At 40.3% G+C, this 21,133-nt stretch overlaps 1 protein-coding gene across 1 annotated transcript in view; it reads right to left on the bottom strand.

The window, feature by feature from the left end:
- hipk3b (homeodomain interacting protein kinase 3b) overlaps positions 1–21,133 on the bottom strand; it is a 66,708-nt gene that overhangs the window by 28,967 nt on the left and 16,608 nt on the right. The window contains 1 exon segment of the mRNA XM_030080515.1: positions 18,227–19,526. Within this exon segment, the coding sequence (XP_029936375.1) occupies positions 18,227–19,526 (1,300 nt within the window).

Here is a 21,133-nt window from a genome sequence, read left to right as displayed (position 1 = left end):
ACTGACAAAATGGCTGGCTTCATGATAGAAGAATGGGGCCCTGCTTCACATCTTTTCCAGGAACTGTAATTCCACACACCCTCGTTGCAATCTGCATAATTCATTGGAACACAGAGGTCTGAAACAAGGCTGAGGTAGCCCTCTGATCTGCCCCGACCTTAGGTAAAAGGTACAAGGTTTCAGTGAGTGTTTTACAGATGTAAAACACTCACCGGGGTGACATGGGGCCAGTGCTCTAGAACTCTTCTTCAATTCAGGTGGACTGTGGATAAAGGACAAGTTCGCCATTTTGGAATCTAGGCCCTATTTACAGATTATCTGGCATCATCCTCAGATATAGAGACCATAATTTCCCCAGTTTGCTCAGTAATGAGACTGAGATCCATGTGCTGCAGGCTCCTGCTTCGCTACAACAGTGGTCAGTGGGTAATTGCAAAAAGGCTTGAAAAACTAAGATAATGCTGATTTTCCAAATTGCTGTCAGGCTTAATACTAAAGCAACCAGTGAAAGTACGGTCTCTACGTTTGAGGAGGATGCTAAATAATCATATAAACAGGGCCTATGTTCCAAAATATCAAACAAATCCTTTAATTACTGCTCTAGAGATGGGGAGTTTGAATCAAAAGAGTTTATGTGGTCCCAGATCAAAAAATTACATTCCAACTGCTGGTCCTACAGTTGTGGAACATCTAAACTGCTGTCAAAGACACCTGTCAAGTAAATGACAAAAAATATCTAGACCTTCACCAGACCAAGGAACCTATTACAAGCTTCACTGCCTTCATCATCATGAGCTAAGTGGTGGTGAGTGAAACTGCGAAGGTAATCATAAGTTCAACTGAATGAAGCAAAGTTAGAAAACTTGTTCAAATAGGGCAGCACATCAAAGACACCTCCCGACATTCAGCATGCAAAGTAAATGAATAAGAATGTTCTTGATGTTGGCAGTAAATTTCTGTATTGGTCACCCACTAGCGTTAGCAAGTCTATGTAAAAAGCTAGTATATAGTTGGACCGTGACCTGGATAGTAGTGATGTGATGTAACGTGATGTGCCGTGATGTGCCATGATCAAGATTTTAAGCGTGTCGAGTAATCCAAAGAATATTTTGTGAGGTGCGTATCTAGGTTTGTATAAATGACATATGGGCTGACGTAAGAGCCACGGCCAATGGGGAAACACCAAATTCTCAGTCGAACAATGATGTAACTTCTTCACTCAGTCAGTAACAGAAATTCCTTTTAATATGACAGGCCCCACTGTTGCAGTCCAACCAAAAATTGCTATGATTGCTATAATTTTATCAAAATTGATTCTCCGCTTATTCCTTGTTAAGTGATTTCTAGCAATTTTGTAGAAATTGCTAGGAAGAAAGAAAGAAAGAAAGAAAGAAAGAAAGAAAGAAAGAGTTACAGCACCCATGCTGCTATCTATGACCCTCAGCTACTGCACATGGACATATTGCTCTTATGCTTGCATTATGTAAAACTTGCACACACAGCAGAAGACTGAAGAATGGAGATCAAGAAAATTAAATTCTGGATCAAAAACTTACTGATATAAACTTGAGGTTTTCAAGTTTTTTTTCTGTTTAAATGAAGAAACCTTGATTAATTAAGCAGAATGACCGCAGAAAAACCAGACATTCCCATAAAATGTTAGGCGTCAATTTAACCACACCAGACACTCCCATAAAGCATCAAGGGTGGTGCGAATCTGTGCTTGAATGTGCACCTGGAGACCAAGAAAAGATCTAATTTCTAGATTTTATTATATTCAAGCAAGCAACAAAATGGCAATTATTAAAAGGATTAAACAGGACATTTTTTCTCTCTTTTCCTTTCTCCCTGGCAACAACCAACTTCAAAAACAATAGCTGATGGCAACTGGGACAGTAAACATGCCCCAGACACCACTATGGTGAAGCAGAAGATGTGCAAGTATGTGCAAAGTATTTTTTTTTTTTTTTTTTTTTTTTTTGGAAGAAAACTAATAAATGTTCCCCAAGCTCAGTGTTTGAGGAGTGGTGCTGTCTCATCCACACTCCACACCACTTTCTTATTGGATAGAGGCAGGCAGAGAATGTGTCTGTAAATGTTGAGATTAAATAATCTGGCTAAAAGGCTGTACATCTGAGTTTAAAAGAAAGTGATCCTAGCTTGGTTGTGTTTTTGGAAGCTGGGAATTTAACTACTAGCTAACATTAGCTACCGTGTTGATTAAATTCAATTTAAAGTTTATTCAAAGCCCAATATCACTGTTTACAGTCTCATAGGGCTTTACATGCCCACAAGTTTATAACAGGACAACACCCCCTGACTTAATCATCATATTATGTAACGTTAGGCTTGGTTATTTGTTTAAAGCCGTAATAGAAGGGGGTGGCTGTAACTTTGTCTATTGCACAGGATACTCAAGTTAATATCTATTGCTTTGAGGTTTGAATTTTTGACTTCAGCTCATCCAGCCAGTAGTTAAAAGAGTTATTTCACCCTCTGAGCTCAATCCACTGTAACCTACATATACTAAGAAGGAAATTCAAATTCCCCATCCGTTATATTTCTTCCCAACAGTCAGAATGAAAAAGATTACTATTTCAATGTCAGCCTCTACAGTCATATATCAACCTGTTAAATGAGCCAAATGTTACATTGCTGGAATGTCCCTTTACAGCACAACGCAAAACAGATAAACACAACTGACAGATGTTGGAATCAAAATCCAAATAGCCCATTTCAGTACTGCTGTTTGAAAGCTGGCAGCACATCAGAGCCAATGTGTCATGATATGTGTCATGATATATTGTGAGAAATCTGATAAATCTGATTTTGATGAATGTTCCAAAATGTTTACATTAAATAAAACAGAAAAAACAGTCCATAAAGCTGTTAAATGGCTATGCTAAATCATGTCTTAGGACAAGTATCCTCACCTCCCCCCTTTGTTTCCCACCCATCACACTTCCTTCCAACCTTTCAATCATTTGTGAACACAGTCATACCACACTGTGTGCACAACAAATCTCCTATCTTTCTTTCTCAGCGAACCCAGACATTGACTCAAAGTAAAAAAAAAAAAAAAAAGCTTGATATCAAATCATATTTCAGGAAAGAAACACACACTACAGATTCCGAAAGGATTTTTGAAATTTTACGACTGATACCATGAGGACGGACAGAAGAAAGTTATTCACTTGGGAAAGCTGTTAATTCCATTTTCATTCATTTCAGAGACATATATAAGAAGTTTTTCCTGCATATAAAAATTTTGGGGGGGGGGGGGGGGGGGGGGGGATATGGTTGATCTACTTCAGCATTTAAAGTTATTTGGGGCCTGTTGTTGGGCCCCAAAAACCAGGGGTCCAAATGTATGATATAGAGTTGACTGGTCAAATTCACTGGCTTATATAAGGAGCACCAAATCCCTTTCCAAAGCAAACACTGTATTAAATGTTTTTAGAGGTAATTAACTGTACTGCAGTAAAATTGTGGAATATTAATGATCTTCTGAGCTTTTTGTATTCAACAACTGACCCATTATGGTTAGTTTGAATTTGCACACTTCTTCTATGTTTAGACCAAGCAGTTTCTCTCCCATAGTGAGGGAGTTTTGCTGATGGACTGGCATGACAACCAATTCCATTTGCAAATGGCATTTATAGAACCTATTCTAATTATGGCATTGAAGACACTGGTTTGAGGTCCTGAGATGAACTGTTTTTTTTTTGTTTTGTTTTGTTTTTTTACGTTGGGTGAGGTACACCAAAGATGCATTGAAAATCTTAGCGAGTCATTTTCTTCTTTTTGATTTTACATACTAAATTATATTATGTCATTATATCTTACATTACATTATCATAAAGAACATGTCTAAACAGTTACCAATTCAAACACCACTGTGCAGGCTGTGTGCTGAAATGAGGTATGTATAGTTGACGCATCAAGTCAACAGTTAAACCTGGTAAGAGTTAAGCCAGTTAAGCCAAGTTTTCAATTACCCTGAGTAGGCTCATTTAGGCTCTAGATTGAAAACAACAAGAATGCTTGCCCAAAGGCAATTAAAATATTCAGGTGTTAATTTTAGGCAAATTAAAAGTCAAAGTTTATGGGGTTTTTTTTCTTTTTTTTCTTTTTTGTTTTTTTCGCACAACTCGAAGGAAATGGGTCAGACAGCTCACTTAAAAAGGTAATGGCCCCAGTTTACTGAGTGATGGGGTTTTTTTGTATATGAGTGAGCAAAATTCAATATACTGATACAATACAATAACCATGAGCACTCTTAGTTAGTACACTACTGAATGGCAACAGCTTTACCCTACTAAAGGAACACTATAGGTGGCAGTGTGTGTCTGGATGTCATTTTCAAAGAGAAGTCACACTGGAGTAGTTCTTTTTTCATTTTTACTTCTAAGTAGGGCTGGGCGATAGGGACCAAAAGTCATATCCCGATATATTTTGGCTGAATATCGATATACGATATATATCCCAATATTTTTTCCGCAAAGTGAGAGCAAATGTTCAGTCAAAGTCAAAGCCAAATATGACATGACAGGGCTGGAGCTTTTTCGGGTTGTGGATAGCTTGTGGCTGGGGCTTCTGCAGTGTTCCTGGTAGTATTTGGGGGAGCAGGAACTACTACAGGAACGTCCTCTCGCTCGGCCCTCTCAGCTGCCGTGCCTCCACTGAGAGGGCTGAGTTGGAGGAAGGTCAACCGCCCAGTAAAGTTACTGGGCGGTTGCGTGACCATGACTGGGGCATCACAAAGCATGTTGTTAAAAAAGCATGTTGTTAGCGTTAGCTAACGTCCGCTAAAGCTAACGGTAGCGTCCCTAAAATGCTGTCTAAAAAGCCTGTTGTTAGCGTTAGCTAACGTTAGGTAGCACGTTAGCGTTAGCTTGGTAGTGTTGGCCGTGTTGCTAGGGATGCCTAACGGTTAGCTAAAGCTAACGCTAGCGTCCGGCTATTTTGTGGCTTTCTGTTGACACCACATCGCGCCGTGAGTAAATCCAATCAGCACCAAGTAAACCCCAAGCTCCACTCAAGAGTTTTTCAGGGCCGCTCAGAGTCCCTACCCTGAGGCAGAGCTGTTTTTTAGCCCCTGTAAAAGTTCAGGAACTCTCTCCTTCGGGGTAGTTCGGCCCCGGCCCCATAAAATTACCCCGAGAGTGCCGGAGTGTTTGTTCCTGCCCCTCCCCTCTCTGTGCACGACAGAGGAGGGGTGGGGGTGCGTGAAGCAGTGCAGAGAGCTCCGTGTCAGCAGCGCAGCAGAGCAAGGATCACAGCGCAAATTTGAACTATATCGATATATACGATATAGTCTAATTCCATATCGCGTTTAAAAATATATCTATATAATTTTTATATCGATATATCGCCCAGCCCTACTTCTAAGATTTTCTTAACATATAATGTTATAATTACACTGGACTAGAATGAGGATTTTGCAGGAATTGAGAGAAGAAATGTCAACACTCATGGGGAGAAATCAAAGTTATATATGTAGAATAAAAGAACACAATCAATTCAGACGGGATGAATTTGACTTGTTCCTTTGGTAGCACTTAATGGAATTGACTGTGTTTACTCGACTGCCAACACGAGTATGCTGAGAAGTGGCCTTGATGAATGATTGATGAACTTGCTTAGTAAACTGAAAGATGGCAGGCCCATGCTATAGCTACCTGGAAAGAGATACAGTTTTGCAATACAAACACATGGAAACACTGGACCCACTCTAAACCTGGAGAAAGAAACAGTTCCAAGAACAGCAAAGTTGCACAAAACACCCCCATGGACAAAATATTCTTCTTTGGCTGGGCGGCGTGAATGTGCTTACCAAATTTCATGGCAATCCACCCAATATGCTATTGGGCCTGATGGTGACATAAGGAAATATCTTTTTGGCCCCAGAACTGACATACTGCATGCTCTTAGCATAATGAACTCATCAAATTTTACAGAAATTTGCTCAACATATTCAAATTTGACATTTAAGCCAAATGGTGGTGCTGCAGGAAAAATAATAATCTGCCCATTCGGTGCAGATATACTCTCTACTAGTCACATTTTTGCCTCATGGTGACATTGACAGGGTTCATCACCTAGGGAGCATAGATGAGCTCACCAAATATCATGGCAATCTGCCCAGTGCATCTGAAGATATGTTTCCTTGGAGTAAAGAGTAGGACAATACAGACGGACTGAGACATATGGAGGGACTGTCACAGCTTAATCCCTGCCTACCAGCTGAGTAAAAAGCTGACCCTGTTTCAAACTATACCAGCCTGTCTGGGGAAGTAGCTGCTAGTGTTGTTAATAACAATATAGGCCTATATTTTTTAAAATTTAAACAGCACCTTTCCAGCAAGGATAAGGTACTTTCAACTGGGGGGTAAAATAAAAAGACAATAAAATCAAGAGAAAAAAATACAAATCATCATTAGTAAGATGTGGGATTTGAGTCCAGTTTTATCTCCGAACTTGGCAAGCACTCTTGGACTATGACATGATGATCTGAGACTCAAATTGGACTTATGACACAACTACACGGAGATGTGCAGTTGCCTAAGTAACACACATCCTGTCTCATAAAAAAATGGAAATGGTGTCAGTACCTAAAATTTAAATAAATACAGTGCTTAAGTAAATGTGCTGAGTTCCTTCCACCTCTGCCTTGTAGGTTCCCGGAGGATGATTTAGAATAAATCATGTCTTCATTATTGTTGATAACTCATGAGAATGTGATGCATTTTTTGCTGATATAACACTTAGAAACTCTGACTTGGACTCAGAGATGAGAAATGGATTTTGGATAATGGAATATCTTATGGCATAAGTGTTATCTTTCCCTGGATTTAAAAGCTGATATTGTGGTATTTGGTCAAAAATATTGTGGTACTTGATTCTGCCCATATCACCCAGAACTAACTTGACTACAACTCGAGAGAATGCCAAGAGTGTGCAAAGCAGTAATCAGAGCAAAGGGTGGCTATTTTGAAGAAACTAGAATATAAAACATGTTTTCATTTATTTCACCTTTTTTTGTTAAGTACATAACTCCACGTGTTCATTCATAGTTTTGATTCCTTCAGTTAGCATCTACAATGTAAATAGTCATGAAAATAAAGAAAACGCACTGAATGAGAAGGTGTGTCCAAACTTTTGGCCTGTACTGTATATATGAGATGGGATGCTGAAACCAGCCTGGTAGTCGGAGTCGGAATATAAATGTGCTTTCAAATTCAGTTCCAGAAATACTAGTATTTACTACACAATAGTAAGTTTGGCTCTACAACAAAAAAAACAATAGCTAAACAGCCTTGATGGTAGGGCATAATTATAGAAATGTTTGTGTCTTACTGGCATTTCAGCTACAATCTGAAGCCTACAATTAACAAGTTCAGACTCAACAAATAGAGCTCTGAAAACAGAAGGCTGAAGGGAGCCAGTGGTTCACCAGTCAGTGTGTTAGAGGGAGTTAGTCAACAAATTAGAAGCTACAATGTTAAAATTTGCCATAAGATATTAAGATGTTGAATTCCAAAACAATACTATTTAATTCAATCTCAGAGCAAAAGTTAAAAAAAGGTTCAAAAATCTTTTTAGAGAATATCTGTGCCAGTTGGGCCATTCACTACTATCTATGTATATTTTAAATTTTCCTCACTTTTTTTGGCACACATGCTGTGCAACACATTTACTTATTGTTTTTGATGATACAAACATTGGTGTCAAAACTATCTGAAATCAACATTTCACCGAGTTAACAAACCAGTGAGCAGACTGTAAAGTAATGGACTGATATTGATGCACATTCATATTAAAACAGACCAATATTGATATGCATTGATGTGAAAACACTCAGCTCTGTCACAAGGGCAAAACAAGAAAACACGATGTGACAAAAATCAAATTATGGCTTCATGTTTACTGTGCTAGATTATCTGGCTCAGCCAGTTTTCAAGTCTGTGAAAGTTGTTTTTCCACACTATACAAGACTGAATGGCAGATAACAGCTTTTTCTGAAAGTAAAAAAAACAAACTGATGTCTCCATCTAAGCCTACTGTGCAAACACCACCAAGAATAAGCTTGTGTCCGTGTGACTCAGTGGACGAGAGTGCATGCCATGTAAACGTGATGCCTGGGTTCAGATACATGCCGGGATCGTGGTCAAGTGCCCCACCCCCACCTTTAAAAATAGCTTTAAAAAAAAAAAAAAAAAAAAGAGGGGGAAGCAAGGAAGGTGAGGCCATCAAAATCTCAACAGATTCACTTACTGCCCATCATATATTTAGGAATGTGAACACTATCCAACACACACAAATACACATCAAATACAAAAAACAAAACAGCTGACGTTAGGGTTGGTTGACCTTGAACAAGTGAGTGAGAGCTCTCTAGCATTTCACTCTACCCCTATTTCATTCTGGCTGCCTATGCGCTTCACCATCTATAGAAGTCAAAGCACACTGGCTCCTTTCCCATTAGCTATTTTAAGCATCCCTTCACTCTCCACCCCAGCAACGCTGTTCCCTCAGAGTATGTTTTGGGTACTACTTTCTGTCAGGGGGTACCAACTGCAGAGGGCCACCATTCCCCTGAAATGTGTTTATTTTGATTAGGATTGTGCACGCAAGCTGCTTTTTATGTGCTGACAGGGAAGCACATTAATACTGCTACTTAGCAAAAAATATGAAAACATTTGGGTCCAATAGTATACTTTAATAGACACTTCATCAGAGAAATCAACCAACCTTCCCTTCTGCTCAAAGCCCATGCTGGTGGTATTGTGTCTCAACTTATGGTCGGCACAACAAAAAGGTCAGGCACATATTTATGTGGCATCAGCACCAACCCAGCCAGAACTCAACAAAACACTGCCCCAAAACAGTTTTTGTACTGGAGGCCCATCCACCTGATTGAGTGGTGAGTGCAAATATCTTTTCTCTGGTGCCTTAATAGGGTCAGCCAATAGCAAAACTCCAATAAATGGGCGGATCACGTACAACATAAAGCACAAATGGCCATTAAGTATGTGGGAGAGAATAATCATTGTGTTATGGAACATTAAAAATTTTACTTAAATCACCTTAGCAGGAATTGCCACCCAATTTCTATGAGACTGTAATAGAGAAAGGATTATCAAGGGTAAAAATTTCACATTAGCATTTGAGACTATACAGTTCAATGGCCTAAAATAATCAAGGCAGTGAATACAGTACAGGCCAAAAGTTTGGACACACCTTCTCATTCAATGCGTTTTCTTTTTTGTCATGACTATTTACATTGTAGATTCTAACTGAAGGAATCAAAACTATGAATGAACACGTGGAGTTATGTACTTAACAAAAAAAAGGTGAAATAACTGAAAACATGTTTTATATTCTAGTTTCTTCAAAATAGCCACCCTTTGCTCTGATTACTGCTTTGAACACTCTTGGCATTCTCTCGATGAGCTTCAAGAGGTAGTCACCTGAAATGGTTTTCCAACAGTCTTGAAGGAGTTCCCAGAGGTGTTTAGCACTTGTTGGCCCCTTTGCCTTCACTCTGCGGTCCAGCTCACCCCAAACCATCTCGACTGGGTTCAGGTCCGGTGACTGTGGAGGCCAGGTCATCTTGGTCAAATAGCCCTTACACAGCCTGGAGGTGTGTTTGGGGTCATTGTCCTGTTAAAAAATAAATGATGGTCCAACTAAACGCAAACCGGATGGGATGGCATGTCGCTGCAGAATGCTGTGGTAGCCATGCTGGTTCAGTGTGCCTTCAATTTTGAATAAATCCCCAACAGTGTCATCAGCAAAACACCCCCACACCATTACACCTCCTCCTCCATGCTTCACAGTGGGAACCAGGCATGTGGAATCCATCCGTTCACCTTTTCTGCGTCTCACAAAGACACGGCGGTTGGAACCAAAGATCTCAAATTTGGACTCATCAGACCAAAGCACAGATTTCCACTGGTCTAATGTCCATTCCTTGTATTTCTTGGCCCAAACAAATCTCTTCTGCTTGTTGCCTCTCCTTAGCAGTGGTTTCCTAGCAGCTATTTGACCATGAAGGCCTGATTCGCACAGTCTCTTCTTAACAGTTGTTCTAGAGATGGGTTTGCTGCTACAACTCTGTGTGGCATTTATCTGGTCTCTGATCTGAGCTGCTGTTAACTTGCGATTTCTGAGGCTGGTGACTCGGATGAACTTGTCCTCAGAAGCAGAGGTGACTCTTGGTCTTCCTTTCCTGGGTCGGTCCACATGTGTGCCAGTTTCGTTGTAGCGCTTGATGGTTTTTGCGACTCCACTTGGGGACACATTTAAAGTTTTTGCAGTTTTCCGGACTGACTGACCTTCATTTCTTAAAGTAATGATGGCCATTCGTTTTTCTTTAGTTAGCTGATTGGTTCTTGCCATAATATTAATTTTAACAGTTGTCCTATAGGGCTGTCGGCTGTGTAGTAACCTGTCTGCTGCACAACACAACTGACGGTCCCAACCCCACTGATAAAGCAAGAAATTCCACTAATTAATCCTGATAAGGCACACCTCTGAAGTGAAAACCATTTCAGGTGACTACCTCTTGAAGCTCATCGAGAGAATGCCAAGAGTGTGCAAAGCAGTAATCAGAGCAAAGGGTGGTTATTTTGAAGAAACGAGAATATAAAACATGTTTTCAGTTATTTCACCTTTTTTTGTTAAGTACATAACTCCACGTGTTCATTCACAGTTTTGATGCCTTCAGTGAGAATCTACAATGTAAACAGTCATGAAAATAAAGAAAACGCATTGAATGAGAAGGTGTGTCCAAACTTTTGGCCTGTACTGTACATTCTTCACTCAGCTTTTGCTGTAACACATACACTACTCACAAAATGTTAGGGATATTCGGCTTTCGGGTGAAATTTCAGGATGAACCTAAAATGCATTATAACCTTTACAGGTGAACTTAATGTGACCTTCTGTAAACTTTTGAATGCACATGTCCAACTGTTCAATGTTTCAGTACTTTTTGCACAAGTTGCTGTTCTCTAACAAGGAGTTTAACGGCAAAATTCACATCAGGTGTTTGATGCTCCAGCTCATCAAGGTCGTATCATTAGGGAACGGCTGCTGGAGACTGGGGTACCTCAAATGGAGTGGCCTGCACTTTCTCCAGACCTGCATCCCATAGAAAACCTATGGGATCAGCTGAGTCGCCGTGTAGAGGCTCGGAGCTCTGTACCCCAGAACCTCAATGTCCTGAGGGCCGCCCTTCAAGAAGAGTGGGATGCCATGCCTCAGCAGACAATAAGTCGACTTGTGAACAGCATGAGACGTCGTTGTCAAGCTGTAATTGATGCTCAAGGGCACATGACAAGTTATTGACGCTGACATTTTTTGTTGTGGTATATCCACCACTGTTGTTGGCTTTTGTTTCAAGAAATTGTTTGAGATGAGGAAATCACCAGTGTATGCTTCTACTTAAATGCCCTACTTTCATGATGTAATATCACTGTAGCGTGAACATTTTACATTTTCCATAAATTTCACCCAAAAGCCAAATATCCCTAACTTTTTGTGAGTAGTGTATACTACGTCTGAGGCCAAATGACTAACTGCTTATGGAGAGGAACTTTTGCCATTCCCTTCCATTTGCAAGTTAACTTAATTAACTCAATTAATATGGGATGTTGTTCACGCAAACATGATAGGCTATAGTTTTCCTTTAGCTTCTACAATGACATTTGGTTTAACATAAATTTTTATTTGGGTCTGCAGCTCAGTTACAATTCAAATTAACTACTGCACATGCTTTGTACCTTGGCCATTTTGCATGTCTCTCTTAAAACAGCAAAGATACTGTTGTAAATTGTAGTGAGAAATAAAATGGCTTGTTGGGCTTCTAAGAAAGTGTTTGTGTCTGAGGCTAGTGGCTGCCTGAACTGACAAACAGAGTTGAAGCAGCTGTGCAGTTAACTTCCTCAGTAAAGTACAGGACAACCGTTCTATTCTGAGTAACTTCCTGAAACATGGTGCATTTACCAGAAGTGAATGAAAGCAGGCCTCTGTGTGTTTGTCTGCATATCTGTACATGTTCAACAGCATGGGAAATAGGGAGTGATTTTCTGTGTTTTACAAAGCTCTTTAACGTAGCCATTATGTAAGTACAAACATCTGACAGAGAAACACTCTGACAAAAGACTGTCATATATTCATATCAATTAAAAAAAAAAAAAAAGAATAGAAAAAGAAAAAGATACCAGCCAAATGTAATACCACGTATGTATAGACTGATGATACAGTCTTGGTTGTAAAGAGTACAAATTACGATCATAGTATCAAAGAGAGAGATAGAGAGAAAACCATCTATTTGCATGTCGTTCCCTCATAGCACACTGCTTCACTGGCTTCCTGTGCTGGCAAAGAGAATTATTAAAATTCCATGTAAATGCCTCTCACTGCAACAGATAGCACTGACCTGAATGTGGCTCATAAATCCTACTCCATCCTCTACAGCCTAAAAAAACAAGTCTCTAGATAAAAGGCCATGACAACCTGTACCAGGAAATTAAGCGAAATCACCTCTGGAATTTTTATCTCATCTTCACTGTAAGAAAACTGATTCCTATCTCAGTCTGAGTCACATTATTTGCCAAGTACATTAAACACATAGCGGTTTGTCTTTGTGGCATTGGTGCAGAGGCACATTGACAATTTGTCTAGTCATGAGTGCTGTTTTTTTATTCATTTATTTATTTATTTATTTTTATGAAGGCAACTTCCTCACAGCATTTATGCTTACAAGAGGAAGAACTTGAGAGATCTTTAAATGAAATCAGTCTGAACAGATTGGTTAAAATAATAAACCTCTATCAGACTTCTACAAAACTGCCTCTTGAATTGTCCTTGATTCATATTATGCATGCTATGTTGTAGCACTTTGTGGCAAACTGAATTGATATCAGCGCACTTCATAAATAAAACAACTGTCCAAGTGGAGTCAGTCCATTTCCAAGATATATTTTTTTCATTCAACCAAAATTTGTATTGTATGCTCAGTTGACATTTACTCAAGAACATAACGCTTAGAGCTGATGCAAATAAATATTTGATAAATGTTCATGTGAAATTTGAACATAATGTATCTGAATACCTTGTTTGCACAAAATTTAGTACCATATGCCAAGGCTTTCTTATACTGATATCATACTAGGGATGCAAAAGTGTAGCATTGTTTAATATTATTCGAATACATGCTCCAATCCCCCAGCAAGTACTCGTATACTCATTTTACAGTTTTTTTCCCTCACATTTTTCCTTCCTAACCCTAGCCCATTCATTTAATAGAATAGCCGAGGCCTTCTATTTCTCAAATGCTAACAGATGACATTGGACCAGGACAAATACCTTTATTCCATTCAGGTATGGTAAAAAACAACAACAAAAAAAATCATTGCTGAATGGATAATGAAGCAGTGCACAGTAATATTGGGCAGAAACAAGTTCCAAATAAATTATAATGTTGAATAAACTTATAATTTGACCTCTAAATAAAAAATAATACCCAAAACATAATCTGAATGATTAGTTGTTCAGGTCACTGTAGCGCCAGTTAATATTTTATGACTAACAGGCTAGTGCTGCATCGGTAACCTATTATATTGATGTCAACAGTTGCAAGTATGCCCCCTTCTTTCATCATCAATGTAATAGAATATATTCACACGGCTGCGATTTTCCTCTGCCATCACAACCAGGATGGGAAGTTCAAGTGCCGTCATCATGTCTTATTGCTGTGTTCCACGTTGCATGTCATATAAACACAGGGAATCTGCCTGTCACTTATCCTCTGATCTGGATAGGAAACAAATGTAAGTTTGCCCTTTGAACAAAACAAGAGCCTCTTCTAATTGCTAACTCATTATCTGAGCCCTGAAGAGCAGCTCATAAACATACTAGCATTTGCCTTTGCCCTGACAGTGATGGTACTGGTACTGCTATCCTCAACTTTGACTGAAACCAAAACAAAGCTGTTTATAGTGTGTCACTTGCTTCTAGATTCAGTCTTTTAATATTACTTTGGGGCGTGAAACCTATCAGACTAGACTAGAATAATGCTCATTCACTGAGCAACAACTATAACAATGAAAGGTTAAGTTAGCAGTGATGTCATATCACTGTATCACTGATGCAGGTTGATCATGACATCATATAACACTAGTTACTTTTCAATGTTTGCACAAGCCAATGGATTGATCTGACAACTTTAGTAATGCTAACACTGACTTTAATGTTAATTGCAGACTCAGACTCTTACCTTCAACATCATGGATGTAAGCTTCCATCCAGTTGCTGTATCTTTTTTTTTTTTTTTTTTTAAATCCTTTTGGGGATCCTGGCAAATTCATCCGCCCATTCATCAGTTTGGTCAAAGGAAAGCAATGGTAAACAATTCAAGTTTTTTGACCATCTCACCATTCTCGATTTGTACTTGACACAGTTTACATTTCATTTTGTCTTCTAATTCATCCAAGTCAAAATAATGCCAATTTGTTTTGTTTTTTGGTGGAAGCCCACTAAAATCTGTCAGGGTGCAATGACGAAACACATCAACCATAGTGGAAACAGTGGGTGCAGTCTAGGCTTTATTTAAGATCTCATGTTCCAATGAATTCATTTAAATATAATGGATGGTCCTAATAAAGGGCGTGAATTGTTTTGATCTTTTAACTGAGACTATATCTAAATCTAACTAAATAATTGTGACTCTCTCTGTTATTGTCACCAATGTGTGCTTTAATTTTGAAAAAATGACCAGTTCCAGTTGTTCCAAAGAGCCAATTTGTTCTCCTGTATGCTAAAAACTATCCCAAAGCTAAAATGCAGTTAAATGTGAAGTTTCTAATGCAGCAGTTAGCTTAATGGTTGCTGGTGAGAGATTTAAAAATCAAGCCATTTTCATCCAAAGCAAGACCAGACAGACCTAAAGCAACCACAGCATCTTAGGTCCAGTACATTAAGTTCTCATCCATGCAAGACAGAACAGCATCTGCATCAAGCTGACTGAACAAAGAGTACTTTCCTCCAAGTATCATCAAATGATATCTGGCAAACTATGGCCATAATGAGAGAGAGAAGGAGTTTGCAAGCCACTTCTTTGATGACAAAACAAGTCTAATCATTCAGCGACAACCAACTAGGCAAGCTCTCACTGTAGGTAAGGACAATTGATTATTCTATTGAATGCAGTTAGTATCGAGGGGTTCTTGTTGAAGTGTAGAGGAAGGGTACGGGACATTTTTCATTTGTAAAGTCACAGACATTGATCACTAAGGAGGAGTAGCTCAAGTGTCTGTAAGGATATACTGTAGCTGCTGTGGAATCTGCAGGACCTCTTTTGTACCTGCTTGAGCTGCAAGGTTTGTTCTAATGTGTGCTGTGCCAGGCAGGGAAGGCATACTCAAGCACTGGTCAGATCTATCCATTATGGACAATGGTTAGGTTTGTTTTGGGGTATTCCAGCCCCTTTTGTCTATATTTCTGTGTTAATGTGTTAAGTCAATTTGAGGTTATTCAGAATTATTATTAGCCCTTCTAATCAAATATGTGAATGTCAAAAGTCAATTTTTACATCAATTTTGGAATATATATTCAGACTAGTAATTCTGACTGAGAACAACTTGTTTGCTGCCAAAATGTCTGTCAATGTGAGATCAAAATCCATTTTTCTAGACCAGCAGGTCACTGTAGTAAGGAAGGAGTGTTTGCTGTGGGGTGAAACAGCATGGCTTAATCACATTATTCTTTCATTTTGGGGTATAATCTGGAAGAAGATTAAGGAACCACACCTTACCTAGATAAAAATAGATCTATGGTCCTGGCAGCTACCCGGAATACACCAAGTGTTCAGCAAAGATCAAATTGCCTTGGATCTACAATGCTGCACCCATGCAAAATTACAAAGTCATCAAGTTAAACATGACTTCATACAAAACACACTAAATGTCTTCATTAATAAACAGTGCTCGAATAGCAAAGATAAAGGTTAACCATCCTCCTTATGGCTTTCACAGTTTCAGGACATTCAAGGCCAAAAATGACATACTGTGAGGCTGTTGACTGCTCAAACACATTTTCTTATTGACCTTGTTTGTATTACCATTTTGATAAAACCTGTATTTTGGGCTGTGCTTTGATGAGAAAGTAGCTGAAAGTTTGTCTTGCATCTTAAATTCCTACTCTTCAAGAGTAAGTAGGCTACACTTCATCTGTACATGAAAAATAAAATCCAAGACTGCCGTTTAAAGTTATTATAGACATTTCAGAATAAAGCTATAAAGTCAAGAGACAGAGAGAGAGAGAGAGAGAGAGAGAGACTGTGTGTCTGTGAGTATGCACACGTGTCAAAACCTCTAGCATTGCTGCCTGGAGATGTAATACTGCACAAAGCTGGAATTGGATGATGCACATGAATTTAAGCTGTATCAGTCATCCATCTGACCAAGGCTGACCTTTCAAAGTTTTCTCTCTTCTGAGCCAGAAGACGACTCTGGACCAGGGAATACACACAGGGGTGTTGGTGTGGATACATTCTAATACAAATAAAACTGTGCACATGGTGCCTAAGACACTGATAAAATCCCTGCCCATCTCTTTTAACTAACAAAACTCACAAGACATTTTCCCCTTACAGCTAAAGCATCGTAATATTATGAAATATTTTTGCCAGTTCAAGCACTTCCGCAAGTTTATACTTATTTAGTAACACATAACATGCTTGGTTTTGTGCAAATGTTAAGTCCACAAAGTGTAGGCTATGTTTTGTATGTCAAATGTTTGTGCCATGGCTGTGTGTGATGTAAAAGGTTGTCTATGTTTGTAAATCGCCAATCTCAGCACAGATAAACAGTCTACCTAGCAACCGTTAGCAACCATCTCTCTTTATTTTGTTCAATCTTAACAGAAAATTTTAACTGTGCCAGGCAGTGGTTAGCGACAAGCATTCTCATGCAAAGTTGACTGACAATACTCTTTGAGACCATGGAAAACAGAGCTGTCTGGTCCAATGTAAGGAGTGACTGACTATGCAATGGTTACTCTAAACAGATAGCTGCTGGGGCGTGCAGAAGCCTTAGGGAGGTAATGCAGTGTCATGGCTGTGTTTGGTTTAGCCAGTAACACAGCCTTGAGTCATGGCAATATGACTTCATCACGTCATCATGCAAGGTGACAGACAGCAATTTAAACACATTGACGATGTAGTTTCAAGTTAGTAGCTTGTGTATATATCTCCTCCAACATGTGCCATGCTGAAACCATTCACTGTTTATGAAGGATAGCTTTCTAGCCACCTAAACAAAACAAGAAGACAAAAACACACATTGAAAATCATCTTCACCTAAAGACCATTTGTGCACAAAGGCCCACTTAACATTTCCTCATCTCACAAACACTCCGTGCACTGAGCAGAGGTACAAACCAGACACTGAACTGGGCCACTCCTGCCTCTTACATAACAGTTGATACCATTTCAGGCTTGTTTCTCTAATCCAAAACTAAAACACTCATAGGATGCTGCCAAGGGTAATTTGTCCAGCAGGTTTTTCCAAGTGCACATCCAAGAACATCAGAAACAGACATTCTTCTAACATAAACATTAGGCAACTACTGCTATGTCACATGTCAAAGCTGCTAGAAGCATATTTATGTTTGGAATGGTGTTAAGCAATTTCTTAAAGAGGAGTCTGTGCCAGCCTTCCTTGATATTTAATCATACTGTTAACAGTTTGTTCTTGTGTAGCCTTTAAAATATTAACCTATCCATTTTTTTTGCCAAACACATTTCAGCACATTTTGGTAAATCATTTCAGCTCCTAAAGCCAAGTCTGCCTCTCCATGAATGCAAACTATGACAGAGACGTTAACAAATTCATGCGGGCAGTCATCAATTTTTCTCATTGTGTCAAAGTCTGTTTTCAGAACACCATTTCCTTTCCCAGGCAACAGCAGCACGAACAGTCTATCCCCTGCTAGTAAACACTGCAGGGTCACATTTTTTCAGAGTTTGTGGTATGTGGCTCCTAAGTGGGCAGGATGTTGTGCAGTATGGGAGACATTTCCTTGTTTTGCCTCAGGAAGGACTTTTTTTTAAACATGACTTCATTTCAGGTGTGGACACCAACAAAGACTCATGTTCTGAATTCCAATCTACTTTGATTAAAAAAAAAAAGAAAGAAATCTCCCATGTCATACTCACCGATAGTACCGAGACTGGAGGTACGTGGAGCACACTGCTTTCGACACATGACTCGCTGAGCCAAAGTCTATCACTTTCACCCTGTACGGTTGCCTCACCGGGTCCACCAGCATAATGTTCTCAGGCTTGAGGTCTGCATGAATCAGACCCATGCTCTTCAGCTTTCGCAAAGCTGTGGCTACCTGCTGCAGCACAGGTCTGATCACTTTCATGGGCAGCGGGCTGAACTTGTTCTGTTTGAGAAAATCGTACAGGTTCTGCTCAAGCATCTCGAACACCAGGCAGGTGTGGCTGCGGTGTTGGAAGCATTCAAAGGCTCGCACTAGGTTATGCTCATCTGCATTCTCCCCACTCAAACGGGCAAGAATGCCTACCTCGATTTGACCCTGCCGTGCATATGATGGATGGTTCTTCAGGATCTTCACAGCCACCACCTCACCTGTGCCCCTTTTCCAGCACTTCACAACCTGGCCAAATGTGCCACGTCCCAGGAAATCCAGCACCTCATAAGTATTCTTCATGGAGCACAAGACTTCATGCTGTACAAGCTGATAATCCCCATCCCCTCCTCCTGTTCCCCCGGCTACGCCACCCGCCCCTGCACCCTGTTTGGAGGGGTCCCCTCCAGCCCCTACAGCCGCGGGCGCAGTCACAGCAGTGTTCCCCACATTCGTCGTTTGCAACATGGCAGGCAACATGGACAGTTCTTCCACTATCTGCATGGCGCTCCCTCGGTTATCCAGCTCCTCACTTTTACGTTTCAGCCCACATCGCTGAGAGCTGTCAGCTGAGTTCAAACCTCCACAGTCCTCCACTTCCCCGTCACCCTCTTCCTCCCCACCTCCCCCACCTCCTCCGCAGCCCTCTCCCCTTCCCCCTCCGCCTGCCCTTGTTGCTCCACTGCTGCCCCCCCTTGCTGTGTCCGTCAGCTGCTGCCCCTTGCCCTGCGAGGGGACAACCCCTGCGTCCTGGTGTTCCCGGGCTGCAGCTGGTCCTGCTCCTCCTTCTTTTTGTCGGGGCTGTTGTCTTTGCACGCCACGCACCACCACTGTCTGTACTGGGTACTCTTGTCCGCCACGCACTTTCACACCCACTGTCAAGTCTTGGTTCACAAACGAGTGGGCTTGCTTTGTTGGGTGCGCGATGCCAAGGGTTCTGCTGTTCAGATAAGTCCGCGGGTGGGCCCTCTCATGGTACACACAGCTGCTGGGCTCAACTTTGAGTTTCTTCACACTGCAAAAGGCACTTGTCTGGGTTTGATAAATGTGTGGTGGGTAGACCAAGACTTGTGAGGCCATACCTGCACAGAGAAAGAATGACACAAAAGTGGATCATTAGTCTATATCCTCAACAAAATGCACTATGGCATTGGGACACTCAATTGGATGTCTACAAGGTACAGTATGATTAGCTTTGAATGAGGATGTGAAAAATTAACAATTCAAAGATAAGTCTGATAATGTCCCTTAAAATTTGTATCAGTATGGATAACCAATGAGTTGGTTGACATCTACTTGAAAATTTTACAGTTATAACCATGGACTGTAGCCTTAATACATATGGAATACATAAGACATACTCTGACTATGTTTCTATTGTTCACTTAAACAGAGTCTGGTCTGTTGGAGTCAAACCGTTTGAAAAAGGGGCAACAGCAACCGGTGTTTACAAAAATATGCAGCAGATAATTGGACTGGCAATATGTCTTTCACTAGCTGATCCAATCAGACAAACCATATGAAGTAGCATGACAACGTCAAGGCTAAACAAACAGCAATATCTGTGATGATGAAAGTAAGCAAACATATGGGTAAACCTATTGCTGACTTGTAAGTACATTGATACATGATTCTAGACATTTTGTAAGGGCAAGCTAATTTGATGTTCTAGTGTTTGTTTTCCAATTCAGGGCACTGTAGCTTCTCGCTGTAATCATCAGCTAAGCCACGCCTGTAGTTGCTCAAAGGATGTCGATTGGTCTGGCTGTTTTGTAGCTTGCAATAACACTTAGTGTGAGTGTGGACAGATGGCTTTGTGAGTCAAAAGAAAATGAACTTCTGAGATCAGCTGGTTGTGCTTTCCCAGTGCTTTCCCTATTTATCTGCTAGAGTCAAGGGTGATTTTAAGTGCATTACTGTGAGTCAAAATAACTGAAAAAGACAACCAGTCTCAAGATGATGTTTTAACTACTCCCTTAATGATGTCACAACTGGTCTTACATTTAAATCCAAATCCTATACCACAGTAATCTCCAAAATGGACCAGCGCAAGACCGCATGTTCCATTATAGCGCTTGAAAACACCCTCACCATTCTGCCCTATCTGCCGCAGCTCCCCCCAACCACCACCTCCACATAGTAGATGACTAACTTCTCAAAGGTTTGCCTGACCTTTTCCTGCCGTTTCCATGCATCCCACTGCAGGTCTCTAGGCAACCAATGGAGAGGGAGAGAGAAAAAAAGAGAGAATGAGGGAGAGATAAAATCACAAAGCATCATCAAACCCAAATGTCCAATTACACAGCTAAAACGCTGTATTCCTCCCTCTTTCTCCCACTCTCATTTTGGGAAAACAAAACAAAGCAAAAGCTGCTACATCCCCTGGGAATAAGTCTTGGCAAAGTGTTTTGAAAACTGATTGAGTATTAGCAGAGAAAAGGGAATACGATCCCTGATCAGGTTGTGTCTTTGAGAGACGTATTTCACACTGGCACAGTGACCTTATCAGACTCTCTCTGTGTACCCTGCTGGAACCCGTGACCTACTTCCTTTATTCTGACATCCACTGACATTAAAGCAGCTCATCCCCAAAGGTTCCCTGACTTTAATCAACAGTGCATTTAGAGAGCCAAATTTAGAAACTGAGCATGCCTCATCCCCAGAACTGTCACACTAGGCTTCCAAAGAG

The sequence above is a fragment of the Myripristis murdjan genome, chromosome 3 (genome assembly GCF_902150065.1).
Source record: "Myripristis murdjan chromosome 3, fMyrMur1.1, whole genome shotgun sequence".
NCBI lineage: Eukaryota > Metazoa > Chordata > Actinopteri > Holocentriformes > Holocentridae > Myripristis > Myripristis murdjan.
Note: the sequence above shows the minus strand (reverse complement) of the source record. Positions and strands in the feature narration are given on the sequence as shown.